Genomic DNA, 18652 nt, shown 5'->3' with positions numbered 1-18652 from the left:
TTTATTTTAAGATGCCCTCTTTTTAAGTTGGATTTTTGGTGCCATCTTTGACAAAGACTGTTAACCTCGGATGCAGAAACATGATATCCAAAATAATAGGAAAGGCTATGCTAAATTAATTTCACATTAATTTAAGCTGCTCTTGATTTTCTTCTCTCTCTCATTCTAGGTGATTTATTCCACACATTTGGACCTTGGCCAGTTGAGATGTCTTCCTATACTTTCTTATCAGGATAAATAGATATTTAAATTCACATCAACTTCCATATTCTTGCCCATACCCTCCATTAAAGAAGAAGTAATATTTACTAGTTTTACTCTAGATTTGTTAAACCTCTAAAAATCCAATTTGAATATAGTGGGGAAAAAAACATGCAAGTTTCAGCAAGAGTGAAATTTCACAGCTGATTTCAAAAAGCCTGACAACAGCAGCCATTGCAATTTATTTACTATATATGCAATACTTTATACCACAGTGAGCTTCTATCAGAAGCATAGCTATTGTGTTTCCAATAACTTATGAATATTCCTCAAGTACAGAACTACGGAGCAGCATGCACATGGTGCTTTGAGCAAGAGCTTTTAGCTATTATGCATGCATAAAAATTACTGGGAACGTTTAATAAGATGCACAAAACAAATGGTATGGTGAAATTTTCATATTTTTATCATAAACTTACCCATCCTCATCAGAAAGCTTTTGAAACAGTCTGAGAAATCAAAAAACCAAAAATAAATTCATTTCAGGGTTTTATTCTATATGTAAAGAGAACATAAGAAGTTTGATGTGGAAGCATTTTGACTAAAGTGTTGGGAGAACATCAAAAGATCAGGAGTTACAGGCTTGGATCGGTACCTCAAAGTTCAGATGCAAATCAGAAACCTACCAGAAACTGTGTATTCTGGAAGTCAAGCTTAAAAATCTCACAATACGAAAAAGGTCCCTATCACAATTCCTAGTATTTTCAGTTTGGAAATCATGCATGAACAGTCTAATAGTCATTACTCATTGCCTCTTCCAGTGCTATCTAACACCAAGAAGTGCAGACAAAAAAATGATGACTATTTTGTACTGAGTCCTAAGACAAAGTTTGGTTCAGAAAGATTATATTTTTGTTCAAATTAATTTCCCCATTCCTAAGGTAACAAATGGAATGAATGAACAGAATGCCAAAAATGCATTCAGCTTAACACATTAAGATGCAGAATCAGATGCATTCAATATGATGCAGAGTTAATTTTTTTAAATTTTAAAATACTTAGAGAAGACTGAGTATAAATATAATTTTTATTGAGTGAAATAGCCTAAGAAGTCAATTATATTCCGGTGTTTTAGAAATACTTTTAACCAAATGCAAGGCTTGTTTTGCTGTGTTAAGCTTAAAAATTAATGACATACACAATATTAGCTGGAACATAAAATTGTATCAGTCATGAAATAAGGATGCTGAATGAGAAAAATTGCAACTTGCAATTCCGTATTTTCAGTGATAAGGAGGACTTGAAAAAACCCACTGTCCCTGAGTGAACACAGAGTTTGAAAGAGGACTGGGCAGGAGTTAAAACCGAGGGCAGATAGGACAGCAAGGCTCTGTGAGCCAGGCAAGGAGTTGAGCATTAAATGGTGACAGATTTGATTTGAAAAAAGGGAAGAATTGACTGGAGAAAGGAAGATGGGCTAGAGGAAGTTAAATATATACATACACAAACACACACACCCATTTGGGGGGGGTGCTTTTTAGGGTCATGGTGGCACAGGCATTTTTCACCTAGTATAGTACCCTTAGAGCTGTGGGCAAGTGAGCCTCGGGAATTTTTTCAAACCTAGCTCATAAGCAGTATTAACAGAGCTGCTATTCCCTAAGATCCTGCAATAAAGTATACAGATAATTTAGGAATGTTTGTACACTGGTGTTGAGAAATGCCTTATTGGTTTCCATGGTCTCTTGAGTAATTGCTCATCTTCCTGCTCAATCATGGAAAGATGCAGGTTATCTTCAGTCTCAAATTATACAGTGTACATTACTAGCACTGATCGAATAATCTAAACCATGTTGAAAATACGGTATTGCCCCATCATAAGCTTTTCTACAACCACACAAAATAAATACATTGCAGTTTCACACTGCATGCATGGTTCCATTCAGTACAAGATGATGCTTTCCTTAATGGGAACATGTCAAATACTCAGACACAAGCACTCTCCACACAGGGACATAACCTGACCTCTCAACCATCTGGCGTTTCTTGTGTCTAACTTTGCTGGCCTCTCTGATAGCCTCCCATTTTTTCCAGTCTTCTTCGCTGCATGGACCTGGAGTAAAACTGACTGGCTGCAGAACACTTCCTACTTTCCAAGACTCAATCTTGCGAGTCAGCATATCATCCTTCTTCTGCTGCAAAGAGGGTGATAAGACTCTACCACCATTTTTTTCATCTTCTGTTGTGATAGTCTTGTCAAGTAAACAAAGAAATTTGGATTGGATTTCTGGTGGGAGGCTCCAAGGATCAGGAAAGAGTGCAGGATGGTATTTGTCTGGAGCACCTGATAAAGGCACCCCTTTTTTCTGTGTTTGTACTTTACGAACAGTCATGTCATCTTTTTCTAAGTCTGGAATAACAGGTTGGCCTTCTCTGGGTTGCAGAATTATTTCACCCTCTAGAAGAGGTTCTTGCTCAGAGGATTTTCTAAAGTATTCAAAAGCTTGGAGAGCAATTGGATTTATGTGGAAAGCCCCAGTCTTCCGAACAAACAAATCGTCATTTTCCAAGTCTGGATATAGGTCTCCATTCATAGTTTCCCTCTGGTTGCATCCTGGCGTAAAAAAAATATTCTTTCTGCATGTTATGACCCTAGGGCCAGAAGTAGGATCAATTTTGGTCTTCATTTCAGAAGACAAGTAGTCATCAGAGTATTTTTGGAGGGTCTGAAGTAATGAAAACTGACTGAAGCATATAAAACAAAACAAAACAAAGGGAAGGTAGAATATCATTAATTGCCAGAAGACTCAGACTGCAGACAAAAAGTATTCAGAGGAGCATTTGTTTTAGAATTGGAATATTCTGAGAAGCACACACACAATTCAGTATTTGCTATAATGCAGCACATATCCACCCCTCTAAAATGATAGTACAGCATATTAACTTTGGCAGAAACAGCAAGATCACATGCTCATACACAAAGCCAATGATCCTTTACAGTTTGTTATGCCTGTCAGTAAACTAGCAACTTGTGACTAAGTACGGAGATAACAGCAACATCACATTGCACTTTTAATCCACTCAACTGTTGCACTACTAGTAGTTTCCCTTGATGCAGCAAGATTTTACAGTTCATGCAATTATATCAACCTGGGTTGATCAGAGGCGTATGTGATTCCCCCTTCTGCAATTTGGGACAATGATTTCCCCACATAATCAGCAGTCGGTTTGGCATTGCTTTGTTTATTGGCTGAATCTTCATCCTCAGAATCAGCCTTCCTTCTACTGTAGAGTAGTATGAGGAATGGAAAAGAGGGGAAGTTAAGAAATATTTAGAGTAATTATGGACTAAAGCACAAAAAGATAGAGGTGCAATTGTCTATTGCAGATAATACATCAGTTTATTTCCCTGCAAAAACCTCGGTTTGAGCAACAAATAAGACACAAAAAAAGCCAGCTGTTAAACTTTAAAGAAACAGCTAGTGGAGCTGAAAAAAAAAACAGGCCAAAAAAAGGTTTCTTGATGCATTTATAGCTACAGTGCACTCAAATGGTGTGCATGCATGAGATGTAAGAGGAGCATGCACACACAAACCTGAATCCCTGAAGCTCCTTATACCATGGTTTGGAAGAGGATCCTTTTTTGATGTTTTTCCAATGCAATTCTTCTTCTGGAGTCCAAAACTTAGGTAGAAACTTGTCAAAAGAAACCATTGGGTTTGAAACTGCAGAATTTAGTTTGCGAACATAGAGATCATCTTTTTCAATGTTTGGGATGCCTACTGTCTTTTCTTCCTCATCATCAGAATAGCCGGAGAATTTTGAAGAAATGTTAACTTTTGGCTTGCTTTCCTCTTTAGGGTCCAAATGCCTCTGCCTCCTCTGGTTACTGTTCAAAATATCCAATCAATTAAGATACTTTAGGAGCAGCTTCACAAAATACGCAAGAGACATGCTTTTTGGCTCAAAAAGTTCAAATTTGTGAATGAAGCAAATTAGTTTTCCAATTCCATTACTGCAGCACTAGAACAAAGTTAAGTGGTTATAACAGCATCTTATTTCATCTGATAAAAAGAAAGGAATTTGACAACAAAGAATGTAGTAATTTATCAGCAGAGTTAAACAAATGCTGATTAGAAAGGTTTGCTTTTTGATGCAGTTATTTATGGATTGCAATTTTGGTAGTACAATAATTTGGATCTAGGATTAGTATCTCTGACCTCATCGGTTCAAGCACAGCAGCTAATGGACCAGCTGGATAATTTTGTTGCAAACAAGATTTAGGAGAGTCCTTGTGCAAGATGTAAAGATGTCCAGGTGCAGCGGAACTCACAGAGTTCTTTTTTATTAAGAATCTACGTTTTGCTAAATCATCCATAACCACGTCAGGCAGTCTTCTTTCATCTTCTGAATCAGAGCCACTTTCATACTCATGGATCATCTGCAGGGAAGCTGGATTTGTAAACCCACATTCTGCTCTGCTATTCTGACAGGAAGCTAAAGGATTCTTTCCTCGTTCACTGAGATTGACCAAAACAGGAACAAAGTGAAGACAGTGAAATCACCTAGGTCGTGATGAAGCCTCAAAAACGGCTGCTAATCTCAAGTGTGTACATTTAGAAATTGGAAAATTGGACAGCAGAGATTAGTAACAACAAAATTGGATAAGCTTTAACCAAGAAGGTTAAACATATGCTCCAGTCGCTTTAATTCTGCATTTTAAGATCATATAAATTCCCACTGTTAAAGTTTTATCCATGTCACAATGTTAATCAACCAGCTATGCAAAGAAACAATGTTTTTTATTTTGTAAATCTCCAATACTTTACTTTTAATTATAAGTAAGGGCAGCTTCTCTTGCTTTAATGAATAAGTCTATTCCATTTGCCATAAATCAAGGTTGCTCTAATTAGATACCACCCTAGTACCTTGAAAATGTTCCATCTGGCTCAGTGAAGACAGGACTTGCCCAGCTTCTTCTGTTGTCCTCATTCTTCTCTATCCTTTTTTTCCTGAGCGGTGCTGGCATATATGGTGCCTGTTTCCTGTTGCTGGGTAAGAACCGATTGAAGTCTGTAGTAGGTTTTGGTTCAACCACAGCAATCCTGCGATATGACATGTTATCTTTGCCAGAATCATGCATTTTGTAAGGCAGTTCAGAGTCCGTGTCACTTTCACAACCTTAAAAAAAAAAAAAAAAAGCCAGAGTTTATCCTCCAGATTTTATTCCGACTAAAACCTAAAATAAAATAAACAAAAATAAAGTCGATTGAGCTATGTATTTTCAGAAGTTTCACCTGAAAACATGCAAAGCTACTAACATGATAATAGCAGAGGCGTTTTTAGAAGTGCATCATGAAGCTTTGATAGGATGCATTAGGTTGAAATTGGTTTACATACTAGTGTTAGAATGTAATGAATGTTTTACTGTCCCCATTTGAGGCTGAAAGCAAAGTGCTAATCTCCAGAACTAAATTTTATTTTAAAGTTGTGCATTTGCCATTCAAATTAGTCAAAAAAGACTGTTAGCACATTTCATGTACTACTGAGAAATTTAATATAATACTTTTGATTAATGAGAGGTCATTAGATTAACACACAACTCCAAAGAGGTTGGTTGAGGCCAGAAAAATCTATGAAACCTTGACCAAGCAGCTCATACAATTTACACATTTGATTTTGTAAGTTATACTGTTTAAGCAGATCTGCAAACTTGGACAACTATAAAATCAATTTTACTTTACTATTGAAATTTAAAAGCATTCAACTACAGGACATATGCCACATTCAAAAATAATTGAAGGAATTTGATTTAACAATCTTTGCTATTGGCAATTTTCTTCATAAAAACTAGAATGCCAAAATGAAATTACATCTATTTTCAAACTGGAATGAAAACCTTTTAAAGTATTTGACCTCAATGCTGGTTTCTGAGGGAATGTGAAAAATATTTGTGATCTGACTTATGCCTACAAAAAGAACAAGGTAGAAGAGACTTGTAATTAAGAGGTCTGTCTAAAGATCTTTAAATAATCTTACATAAAGTGTTGAAATATACAAGCAAAGGAGAACAGGATGCATTAAGAATGAAACAAAGCTTCATTTCTCATCTTTCTGGCTGTTAGTGATTTAAGTCCCACATTTAGGGTACATCTACACTGGAGCTGGAGGTGTAATTTCCTTCTGGCGAAGATGTATATGTGCTACCTTTGGCCAAGCTGTGAAAAACAACAACGTAGCTACTGTGCCAAGGGTAGTGGCTTGACTACACTGCTATTTTTGGTGGGCTAGCTCAAACTAGCACATATACGTCTATCTGAGCTGGAAAATTACCTCTCTAGCTGGAAATGAGCTAGAATGCCCTTAGATAAGTATTATATTTATGCATGTGTTACATCATTTGTAAATTACATAATTAGACTTTTCACCTGCTCTTCTCAGCCTGCTTTAAAAAGGTGCTTTACAAAGCATTTCTATCCCCATTTTCTAAATGAAGCAACAAGCCCGGAAAAGTAAAGTGACTTGCCAAGAGTAAACAACAAATCAGTGGTAGTGTCCAGTGCTCTAGCCATTGGAACAGTGAATACACAGTAGAATAGCCTTAACTTAATATGTAGAATATTTACACCTTTAGCTGTTTGGGATTTTTTAAATAAGTCATAGGCATTCCAGTTCTTCACAGAAAGCAATCTCATGTAGCATCTCCTTTGAAACTAGACACACCCATGGAGATTCTAAAATCTGAAAACCATCATTAGTGCTGGCCGAAAAATGTTAGGTATGTATTAATTAAAATAAATAGGAGACTTTTTATTTTTCAGTTTGGGTTATGATGTTGAAAGTTTTTGGAAAAAAATGAAAATTTTCCACGAAGGTTTATTATTGATCAAAAAGTTTCAAATCAAATTTTTTGGCAAGCACTCTTAGTCATAGACGTTTCTGGTGATCAGGGAATAACATACAGATTATCATTTTAGCCACAAGGCCTGTACATTATTCCCTGATCACCATAAACTTCTATGCCTAACTCTGTACCACACACTTTAAAAAAAAACAAAAAAAAAACAAAAAAAAAAAACAAAAAACCCTTCACTATTAGTCATGCCATTCAACAGAAAGATCAATCTCACTTCCTAGCAAAGCAGTGTGGGATAAGAGAAAAACCTGGTCATAGGCAAGTGGTCAGCAGCCAAACCCCTATACATTCCTTCACACAATTTAAAAATGAGCAAGAGGGAGGACAGTGGGGCAAAAGTCCCAAAGAGTCCAACTGGAGACACATTTGTATGACTAGATTATTTGTTTTCAGTCAGCTGCTATCTAGTCAATAACTCTTCATGCAAAAACATCCTGATATGGCACCCAGTGCTACTGCAGCAACCTCTAACTTGGAGCTGCCTTTGAAATCAGTGGGAATTTAACATGTTGAGCAACTGCAATATTAGGTCCATACACTTTCTTCCCCCAATCTGTCTCTGACAATCCATAAATTAACAGAGAACCCTAATAAGCAAAAATACCTTCACTGCTACCCTTCAAGGTTATATCTGATGAAAAGCTTGTGGAAGATCTTGAACCAAAGGAGTCCAGGCTATCGAAAGAATCGTCTCTTTTATGGCTAGTGGAAGGTGAAAATGCTTCTCCACGGTCAATGTACCAAATATCACCGTACCCACTGTCCCTGCCACTGCTTTTCAGACTGCTAGATTCTTCGAGGGCCTAAAGGAATAAGTTAGTTATTTTTTTCAGCAATTTAAGAAGCAGGTACTATTTTACATAATGCAGTACACAATTTTAAATGCACCCTGAAGCTCAGACAAACATATTTTAAGAATCTCAAATAAATATACAGAACCTAGGACAGGGAAACCCAGTTCAATGCTTTAAGTTTAATTTTTCTCTGGTTAAAAAAGAAGAAAATTCTTTAGGTTCTCTCAGATAAATGAGGGAAGATGAAGTCTACAATCCACTATTAACCTGGTAGTGGAAGAACTCAAATATGCTTTAAGTGCATTAGAAAAAAAAATCTGACGAGAAATATCTGCCATCTTTCTACAAAGAAAAATATAATTAAACCCCAAAGAGATGTTTGGAGTTGACATTTCTAATGCATGGCATATGGCAAACTATGCAGCATACATTTAATACTCTGCCTTACAAAAGTACATAGCAGCTACTATTCCATCTGGATTTCTTACCCTGGTCAGAGCTTGTCCTAGTAATTTCTCAAATGCTTTAAGGTTAAGGTGTGGACCATTGTAACCAGACTTGTTTTGTGCTTTCCTCCCCAGCCAGTATAATGTAATCAAAACCTAAAACCAAAAAAACAAATTGAGAAGTTCATTAGTTAACTATTAAACATCATGCCAGTGCAAAAATGTTTGAACACAAACTGCTGTGGTTGTTTTCAGGTTTTCCATAAAGAAGTGTAAAATCTTTTTTTTTTTTGGCACATATTTGCCAGGCTGTCTCAATCAAAATAAGCTGAACAGTTACCACTGTGCTCCATCCAGATGTGTGTCAGTGACAGAATATTAAATTATTACTGTTTCTAATTCATTCTTTTAGTAAAGTAAACCAGGAAGAGACACACAGTAAGGTAGTACTAATGTACACCAGACACATGAATAGCTGAAGACTAAGCTAAGAATGACAACAACATGACTAGAGAAGTTTTTAAAATAGTAAACTGGAGTAAGCGTGAAATAATTTCAGAAAGCATTAAGGTAAACATGTCTTACGTTTTTAAGTCTTCTATTGGTCTCCTCTTGCCTGCAAAGGAGAAAAAAAAGAATTTCAGTATTTCTGACTAGAACACCCAATACCATTTTAATCTGAAATAATGTAGTATTAAAAAACAGAGCTACGTTTCTTAAGCCCAGTTAAAAGTTGCCATGAAATATGGATAGATTTGATTCTTTAAAAAAAAATACAATTATTTACAACTTCAGCCACTACATACAAGAACAAAGCTGAAAGCAGAAACAGTGGTCTGAGGTTTTAGACCATTCTCTCTGTAAAAGAGAATGTGACCTTCATTATAATCAGTATTTCTGACTTTAGGGGAAAACCATACCAAAGCAAAAATCTGAATGGTTTTGTTTTATAACTTTTGCTGGGAAACTGAAAGCTTTAGATAAAGTGGCAAACAGCCTAATTTTCCTGGGGATAAACTCCCTGTTAATCTGGAAGATCTATAGGTCTCTCTGGTTCCATCTGCAGATTGTAACTTTAAGGTATTTTTGGTGTATATTTTCCAAAATATTTGCCTCTGAGCCGCAACCATGCATAGCAAGTTTCTGCCAAGTAAGAATTTTTCAGAAACTTGAGCAACTGAAACTGGAAACATCTGGAGAAGGCCATACTTCAGAGAATGCACTTGCAGTGTACAAGCAGTAATATTAGTGAACCTGTTTCAAAACTGCTTGCTTGTAGTGCTTTGGTGTGTGAATCAAGGTGTACTTTCCTCCAATAAAATTTTTAGGAGGAAAATTAGGAGAAACTCCTCTTTCTGGCGATGCTCTCCAAGTCTCCATATAAGATCATATTGTTTCAGTAACAGATACTTCAAGTGAGGAAGAAATCCTATGGTGGACATCTATGAAGTAATCTGTCAGGGACTACGAGGGTTTACATCCCTTATGAAAGCATTTTATCCTATCTAATGTAATTGTTGGCTGGAGACTGGGACTTTTCCCCTTTTCTTCTTGGCTCCAGGGAGGCGTCTATCCTCATCTAGTTCAACTATAATATCTCTCCTGTCCTTTACAGCATACATACATAACTTTGTATCACTGACAACTTTAACAGATATTTTGACCTAAGTGTTTCTTGCCATGTCTGCTTTTTGTCAGGACTTGTTTATATGGTCTCCCAAAATCTTACTGATTTTGTACCGACCAGTTTGGTTCCACCTTGGTTCAGGTGGAACTTTTCCCTTCTGTACAAAAATGATCCTTTCTCCAAAACATTCCACATGTCTAATAAATTTAAAACACCTAAACATCAGGGTGGATGGCTAATGTGCTCCACTTGGAAACAGGAAGGCGACCTGATAAGCCTTCAGAAACTTTTGATAAAGCAAAGAATATGAAAACCCACTTTCTGAGTATGGTGAGCCACTATGAGCATACAATTCTTATGCTTTCCACTGCATCAGTTCTGAGTCCAACCCAAAAAGTGTTAACTTTATAAAATTTAAGAACTATTTATTAAGACGCCATTACCTCTATTTTCCATTGCAACCACTGAAGTCAATTCGGGTGTCCTGCCTGATAAAAACTAAAGTTTTGTTTTCTGGGATTGGCAGCTGTGTACACACTTGAAGGCCCGACCCCTTATGGCCTGCCACAGTGTATTTCTGGGGCTCAAGTCACAGATGTTTTTTTTCAGTCAGGCTTTTCAATGAATATTACAGTGTTTACTTCTGGTTTTCATTGGTTTTGGTGGATTGCTTCAGGCCAATTATTTTGAAACTGGAAAACATTCAGCTACTTTAGGATGTTTTAATAATCATTATAGAACACCTGTGTAGGTTAACGAAATATTCTATAATACTTAGAGCAATACAGAAGAAAACACATGAAAATCCCAAGAAAACTTAGTTTAATGAGGTGAAATTGCCTTAGGTTTGCTGCTCTAATGAAATAGGAAAGTCAAGGAGTTGCTCAGACCTATCCAGTAGTTTTTCTATCACTCTGTGCTGGCACTTGCATCACTTCTTTGCTTCCTCTAATTTGAATTACTAGCAATTAGTACTTTTGAGCAGCCTGTTACAATGGATGCAGCAGGAGGGCAGGGAAAATAACCTCTCAACCCCAATATGATAGCTGCCTCCTCATTTAAATACCATCCAAAGATGCAAAGTCCAGAAATAAAACCTATGAGAAATGATTAAAGAATTTTTTTAATTATCTCCCTAGACTGTTTCTGGCTCTTCCAGTGTGTCTCATATTTCTATGTTCTCTCTTCTGTATTTTAAATCTCTGGTGCAGGTGGTACTTTATATTTGTATTTTGCACAGTGCAGCAACATTATGGGCAACTAGCAATAACTTTACTTTTTAAAATGGCTAGCCACTAGCTTGCCACAACCTGCCAACATCCTAACATGACAAAACTCGGGCCGCCCAGAGGATTCAGGGGGCCTGGGGCAAAGCGAGGATGCTGCGGCACTTGTACTCACCCGGCGGTGGTCAAGGTCTTCGGTGGAATTTTGGTGGCGGAGAGCCCCTTCAGTTGCTCCGCGGAAGACCTGGAGCAACTGAAGGGCCCCCCCGCTGCCGAAGACCCAGACCACCGCCGGGCCAGGGCTCACGGGGCCCCTTTGGGGCTTGGGACCTGGGGTAAATTGCTCCACTTGCCCACCCCCGGGCGGCCCTGGACAAAACAAGTCCTGAAGGAATTTTCCAGCAATATGGTGTACATGTTTACAAAGAGACATTGTTCAAAGTGCCTGTATCAATGCTGGAGTAACAATAGTAATAAAAATAGGTATTCACAGGGCCGGCTCTAACTTTTTTGCCGCCCCAAGCAAAAAACAATGTGCCATCCCGCCGAACCAAAAAAAAACAACAACAAAATAACAGTGCCGCCCTGCCGAACCAAAATCAACCCTCCCCCTCCCGGAGCGCCACCCCACCGAACCAAAAAGAAAATCAATTCTCCCCCCCCCCTCCGAGCGCCCCTTATAAGGTGCCACCCTGAGCACGTGTTTGGTCGGCTGGTGCCTGGAGCCAGCCCTAGGTATCCAAAACCTTGAATTTTAGTAATATGTAAACTATTAAAGCAGCCTAATGAAATCCTGGTAAAAGCATCAATATCACCATGTTACTGAATGGAATTAACAATGTAAGAAGTCAATCATCACTTAACTTCAGAGTTGCTGCTCAATAGTTATTCTACCAGACGGGTGCAACAGGAATGTAACACAGATTCACCCACTTCAAAAGGCACTTGTTATCATTTGAACTATTAAAGAACCTCCTACATGAACATAGTAGCCAAACTTGTGACCAAAGTATAAAATCCACAAACAACTTTATAATTTCATTTAAACATACTGATGGAAAAGATTATATCCATTTGGTATGGATTCATTGTGAATTGAGGAAAAACTACTAAGAGTGCTGGTGTTTTTTCCAGGTCTGTATCAAATTATACAAGCGTGGAATTTTAATTCAGTTGCTATTAATGAAAGTGTGGAAGCACTCCTCAAGTTAACATTAAATTTAGTTTTCTTTAATAAAGCACTCCAATTGAAATGTTAGTGTAATACAGTGTTAATCATCATAGGCTGGATTTTGCCTTTAGTATAGACCTAAATTAGGGTGGGGCATATGAAGCCTTAGGCACAATATCTCCTAGACGTCACTGTACCACTTGGGCCAGAAGAAGGACTTTGTGATATCTTTTTTGGGGTGCCACACATAGCCTCATAGCCCCACATGGCCAGCCAGCTTTGGGGCCAGTGCATGAGACATAATAGCTCTGCCTACTCTCCACCCACTTGTTCCTATCTGACATGCAGCCTCTGTTCTTTGAACTTAGCTCTCGGTAGCTCTAATGCAGCCAATTAAGGTTCACCTCTACTCTTCCATGCAGCCCCATAAGGGTTAGCCACAATTTAGACCTGAACAAGTTTTCCTTAACTTTCCATTCTCCTATACTACGTTTGATGGAATTAGAAAAAGGACATTACAATGATTTTGACACTGTAGCTTTTCAATCACTTAACATTCTTGGATAATTATAACCTCCTCTTGAATGTGAAGATAGAGTACCCAAGTACATATGCAGCCCTGATTTAACAAACACTTGTCTCCTGTAGGCAATCCAAGGAATTTGCTGCAGCAATTAATTTGCCACTTAAACAGAATTCACAGTATGTTAATCAATGCAAACAAATTCTATTACATTTAAGTTTGTAACGAGGCTGCTCCTTTGCTCACTAAGAATACAATGACACAACCCAAGGCTGCAGCTCTGAGATATTTGTAATACTCATGCTGGGACAAATATGTGTTACTATGACTTGCTATAAGCCAGCCAAACCACCAGTAATATAATTTTGCTAATGTAAATTATTGAAGTTTCAATTTACAGGACTGCCTAATGCCATTGTCAAACATTACTTACTTCCTGTTCCCAAACATTTTAATGGCAAATAACACTAACTGTTAAAGCTCTCAGAGCTAAGCAACAGTAGCTATTGATTAGAGTGCTTAAAATGTGTGAAGATTCTGTGAAAACAAAAATAGTTATTTAAAAAAAATTACTGTATCTTCAATATGTACACTATCTCATGAGGTTCTCCTTACAGTTACTCATATGAAGAAATAAATGTGTACTCCTGTTCTTTTTTCATATGAAGAAAGAATTGTATCAGCTATATTTAAAATTGATGTGTTTTGAACATTTAAGCTGAGTACTTACTACGGTTTTAAGAAAAACTCTGGTCTGTTTTGATGTCAACACTTACTTTCCTTCCCCGTCTCCCTGATAACACACACACTAAACTCCAGGTACCACCAATACATGAGTTTATGGCTAGTTTGACACTTTAAAAACAATGCCATGAACTCCCCAGCAACAAGTGACATGAAACTCAAAACAAAGAGCCCTCAGGTCAGGGAAGTACTACCGCTGCCGATTTCATGGCATCCACTAAAGCAGGTGTGCCGAGTCTTCATTTATTCACTCTAATTTAAGGTTTCGTGTGCCAGTAATACATTTTAATGTTTTTAGGTCTCTTTCTATAAGTCTATAATATATAACTATTGTCGTATGTAAAGTAAATAAGGTTTTCAAAATGTTTAAGAAGCTTCATTTACAATTAAATTAAAATGCAGAGACCCCCGGACCGGTGGCCAGGACCTGGGCAGCGTGAGTGCCACTGAAAATCAGCTCACGTGCTGCCTTCGGCACGTGTGCCATAGGTTGCCTATCCCTGCACTAAGGCATTAAAATGCTTTCTAATTTCCTCTATTTTTTAGTTACAAATGTAGAAATCTTATCCATAGTTCGTGTTCTCTCTCTCTCTCTCTCTCATCTGTTATATCTGAATCGGGGATGGGGAGGAAATCCATCTTTATTAAGTTTTTTTTTTTTTAAATTCAGTTGTATCTCTCAGAATATAGATTGCTATTTTTCTTTTCCAGATCTGCTATGTAGATAAATTCATGCATGGATAGACTTCTGTTCTAGGCCAGTGTATTCTGCAGTCATCCAAGGCTGCTGAACTTGCCTCTGAACGTGTAATGTGTGCGGCCACATGTAAAATCTTTCCTTGTTCTGTCCGGCATTGAGAGCATCTCGCATTACCTGACACAGCGGGGAAAGCAATGACTTGTACTCTATTGGGGACACTGTACAGGAGTACAACCATCTGTCTTAATGAACCACGACAGTTCTAGGAAGGGCACTCTACTCATTCTCAGGCTGAGCAAGTTCCAATGCTAAACTAAAGTGCATGCCTTTGTCAGAAACAAGACTGGTAGAATGGTGCTGCAAGATCCACATCAGATCTCCTATAAGGAAGATACTGTTGAGGGAGCCAAATGGACATGGCTTAGGAGAAAGAACAGTTTGAATCCCCCAATGGGAGGAGGTTTGGAAAATACCCATTAGTGGAAGAGAGACTATTACTCCTTTCACCACTGACAAATGCCACAGGGCCATTGCTAAGCCCATGCCCCAGCGACAAATACCCTGAACCCCTCCTGACAGCTGCCAAAAGTATCTCCCCCCTACTCAGTCCCCCATACTCTAAAATATTGTCACTATGCAGCTTACCATAAAAACAGAAAACAAATTTATTTTAAAAAGGTATCATCATATTCTCCTTTTCACCTTGTATCATCAGGGGCTTTTCATTTCACGGATGCAGGCTGCAGACTAGAGGCCCACTGTATTGCAGAATTCATAGACCCCCTAAGTGTGCTGGAAGGAACCAAACACTCATTAACCAACTTAGACAGAGGACAGACTCAACTTACGCTTATGAGGAGGATGTTAAAGCATCTGAAGGTTTCTCCACCCACTCGGGGTATGCTGCACAAGTGAGTTGTTCAGTCTCTCTGCCCAAATGGCAGTACGCTCATGCTAAATTTTAACCTCCTTGGACACCTACTCAATTGCTAATAATATTCTGACTATCAGATTTCACTGAACTCCCACATGTTGCTAAGAATAGAAGAGCTTCAATGGAAGATGGCACAATTACATGGTTACAGAAATATAGGGACACTTCTAGCAGCTGAATTTTTCATAATCTGGATATTTAACTCTAAGTAACCTCATTTCAGAGCTCAGCCCAGCGTAAACAACATTACCCTGTGATTACAGCCAATACCCAACTTGAATTTGAGCTCAAATTCAACTTGCAGATTTGGTCATTCTTTACATATAAAAAAACCACAAATATGTTTCAACTTAGAGAGTAATGTGCCCACTGGTCTCCATGCTATGCATCATGTAACAGCATATCAGGCCATCTGTAAAGTAATGTTTAAGGAGTCTCCCCTTCAAACACCCACTCCATTTATGACTACATTTTCCCCTCCCCCAACCTCTGTGCCCTTACAACCTCCTCAGACTGTGACAAACATCCCTTGTCAACCTACTTGTGAAGCTCTGTTGCCTCTGATGACTGAGCAGCCACAGTGCTGGAAAAGCTAGATGATGGCGCAGAGAATTTCCAAAGTGTGTGTGTGGGGGGGCAACCAGAGAATGCAGAGACTGATGCAGATTTAAAGTCTTTGTGTACTCTTCCTATTCTCCACCTCTCTGCTATGACCCTTCATGCTGCATTTTCTTACATCCCTTATCAAAGTGAACAGAGTTATTTCTAGATACATGCATTAAATCTGGCAAGGGACAACACAGTAATTTTATCCACTTCCTCATGCTTCTCCTTTCCTACCCCTCCCTGTGTAGTCATCCCCTATAGTTTGTTCACATCTTAATTTAGATCATGAGCTCTATGGGGAAGGAAATCCACCTTTATCTATATTGCAAAGTGCCAAGCATATCTATGATACTATATAGTACAACAACAGTGCCAATAAAACAGGATTATGGCCAGAGACTAGACATTCTGGCTGACAAATTGAGCAAGGTCAGGATCCCTGGTAAAACAAGACCCTATAGGTCACAAACCTAAAGCCACAACTAGTAGGACAACTGATTGATAGGGTTTGTAATTTCATAAACATTTTAAGGTATGTTAAAGCATGCTAAAATGAAAGTTATATTGGTGGTTAATGCAATACCACTGACTGGCTTCAACCTATATATTTTTCTTAATTATGCAGACCTTGAGACCCCTACAGAAAAACACAGCTTCTGAGCTGAGTGAACTAAACAGATTTGCCTGCATAGTTAAGCTGTTCATTCCCCCTGCTCTGCCTGTTTACGCAGGTCCTGAAAATATGTGGAGACATCATGAGGCAGCATCTGCAGGCTTACCTAGAACACTCACCTCCACAAAGCTAAAGCACCTAATTTTAGGCCTACCAAGTTTTGATGATGTCTTGGTGCTTAGTGACTGACAGCACTATGAAAAGTTTCAGGCTCCCCCCCCCCAAATTCAGTGACAAGGAAATCGCTTGTTCATGAAAACCATATGAAACAAATGAGTAAATATTGAAAACATGTTCACATTTCACACAACCCTAACTTGTACCCATCTACATCTCTGCTTTGATTTTTGTCTAATTTTTCTTTTCTGACACACTTAAAGATCTTTGTGAATGTAATAGTAATACTCAAAATCATGTGCTCTTTTTCTCTCTGCTCTGTGAGCACAGTACCTATTAACATCAACTTCTGGAAACCCATGAGACCTAGTATTTATGTCAAATAGAAATAGAAGTTCAATAAAGTAACTACCAGGTTCTTTGTTGCAGTCAGCCATGTGCCAGTCATTCTGGCCAACAGCACCAATACAACACCCTACTTTCACAAAAAATGCCTCCTCCTACAGATAGCAAGTTAAAAGATGGAAAGATGACTCAGGCTTGCATGGATGATTAAGAGCTCTCCATATTTCAGATAAATGGTTTAACTTTATAGGACATATCTGAACTTCATGTTAGTGTATACCACTCACTAGTTGTCTACTCAGTGATAAAACAGTCGGTCAAAATTTCTATAAACAAGTAATTTTAACAACATTTAATGTTTTATTAACTAGCTCCAATAAAATTACATTTCATACCATTATTGGTACATCCCATTATTTCATAGAACTTTAAAACATTGGTCCAAAGTATTTGTAGAATATTATTTGAGGACTTTTTTTCTTTTGGCCTTCCTCTGATTGTTGACATTTCTCTGTATTTAATTATATAAACCCTATCTTCCCAAGCATCTTAAGTTACCCTAAATTTTATTTCCTTTTTTTTTTTTGACTGCCTTTCGCTTTGTCAGTGATTTTCAAATTATATAACCAGATTCCATAATCCTTCCTCAAAGTCAATACAGATCCTTATGGTTTTCCACTAATCTCCACCCATGCTAACTTTCCTTGTATTTATTTTCTCACGTATGTTTTCCGGCTAGACCATATAATTCACTATTGACATAAAAAAAAGTTGGTCATCTAAAGACTTTGTAGATATCCACATAAGGCACGAAGTGGGTATTCCCTCACGAAAGCTCATGCTCCAACACGTGTTAGTCTATAAGGTGCCACAGGACTCTCTGCTGCTTTTATCTAAATTACAGTGCTTTGTTGTCCTCCCAAACCAGACTGTAAACTTATTTATGGGGCCTCTTCGAAAACTATAAATATCAAATTAAGTGTTAAATCAGGTACTGTGATCACTGACTATAGGCATAACCCATAAAGGTATAGTTGTGGATTAGCACAGAAGTATGGAAGAAGTTCAACACAATATAACTGAGTAAGAAAAGAACATTTACTTTCTGTCTAAATTAGAGTAACCATGGCAACTTGCAGGTAGAAGTTGTCAAAACAATCCCAATATTCAATTTCTCTGCCAGGTGGCATTGTTTTGCTGCCATTATATTAAATTTAACATTTCTTCTGAATCATGAAAATACAAGTGCTGTGCTTTTACTTTAATTTCTGCTCTTAGATTTTGATTGTGCTTGAATGGGGTGGATACTACAGTTAAAATTGCAAATTTGCTTTCCTTTCATCCACCTATATTCTTTCATTATATCCACTAAAAGTTGTTCAGATACCACTGTGATAAGCATAATATCAGAACCTAGACAGATTAGACTGAAGAAAAAAAAATATCTGTTAGGCTCCCAGCTTGGTCTTGTACCCAGATGTAGATTTGTTAATTGTTACTTTGGTAGTAGGAAAGCAGGGTGAAGGAATATATACATTACATTATTAATATCTTTTTAGTTGTGTACAATAGCTGATTAAGGTTTCGAACTTTTAATGTTAAGCCCTCACTGAAGAAAAGTCACGGCTT

General features: G+C 37.8%; 1 protein-coding gene across 8 annotated transcripts in view; it reads right to left on the bottom strand.

The window, feature by feature from the left end:
• The window catches only part of LMO7 (LIM domain 7), a 187204-nt gene that overhangs the window by 45727 nt on the left and 122825 nt on the right, over positions 1-18652 (bottom strand). For 3 of the 8 annotated variants that reach the window (XM_039544106.1, XM_039544125.1, XM_039544132.1), the window contains exons 6-13: positions 8943-8973; positions 8400-8513; positions 7722-7920; positions 5130-5382; positions 3797-4090; positions 3352-3486; positions 2227-2946; positions 681-710 (exon numbers count right to left, since the gene is read on the bottom strand). In XM_039544106.1, coding sequence (XP_039400040.1) covers positions 681-710; positions 2227-2946; positions 3352-3486; positions 3797-4090; positions 5130-5382; positions 7722-7920; positions 8400-8513; positions 8943-8973 — 1776 coding nt within the window. The remainder of the gene's footprint in view (positions 1-680; positions 711-2226; positions 2947-3351; positions 3487-3796; positions 4091-5129; positions 5383-7721; positions 7921-8399; positions 8514-8942; positions 8974-18652) is intronic. The other 5 variants (XM_039544153.1, XM_039544161.1, XM_039544115.1 and 2 more) reach the window with 4 other exon arrangements.

This window comes from Mauremys reevesii, linkage group 1, assembly GCF_016161935.1.
Source record: "Mauremys reevesii isolate NIE-2019 linkage group 1, ASM1616193v1, whole genome shotgun sequence".
In the NCBI taxonomy this organism is placed as follows: Eukaryota; Metazoa; Chordata; order Testudines; family Geoemydidae; genus Mauremys; species Mauremys reevesii.
The sequence above is the reverse complement of the archived record's forward strand: the minus strand, read 5'-3'. Positions and strand labels throughout refer to the sequence as shown.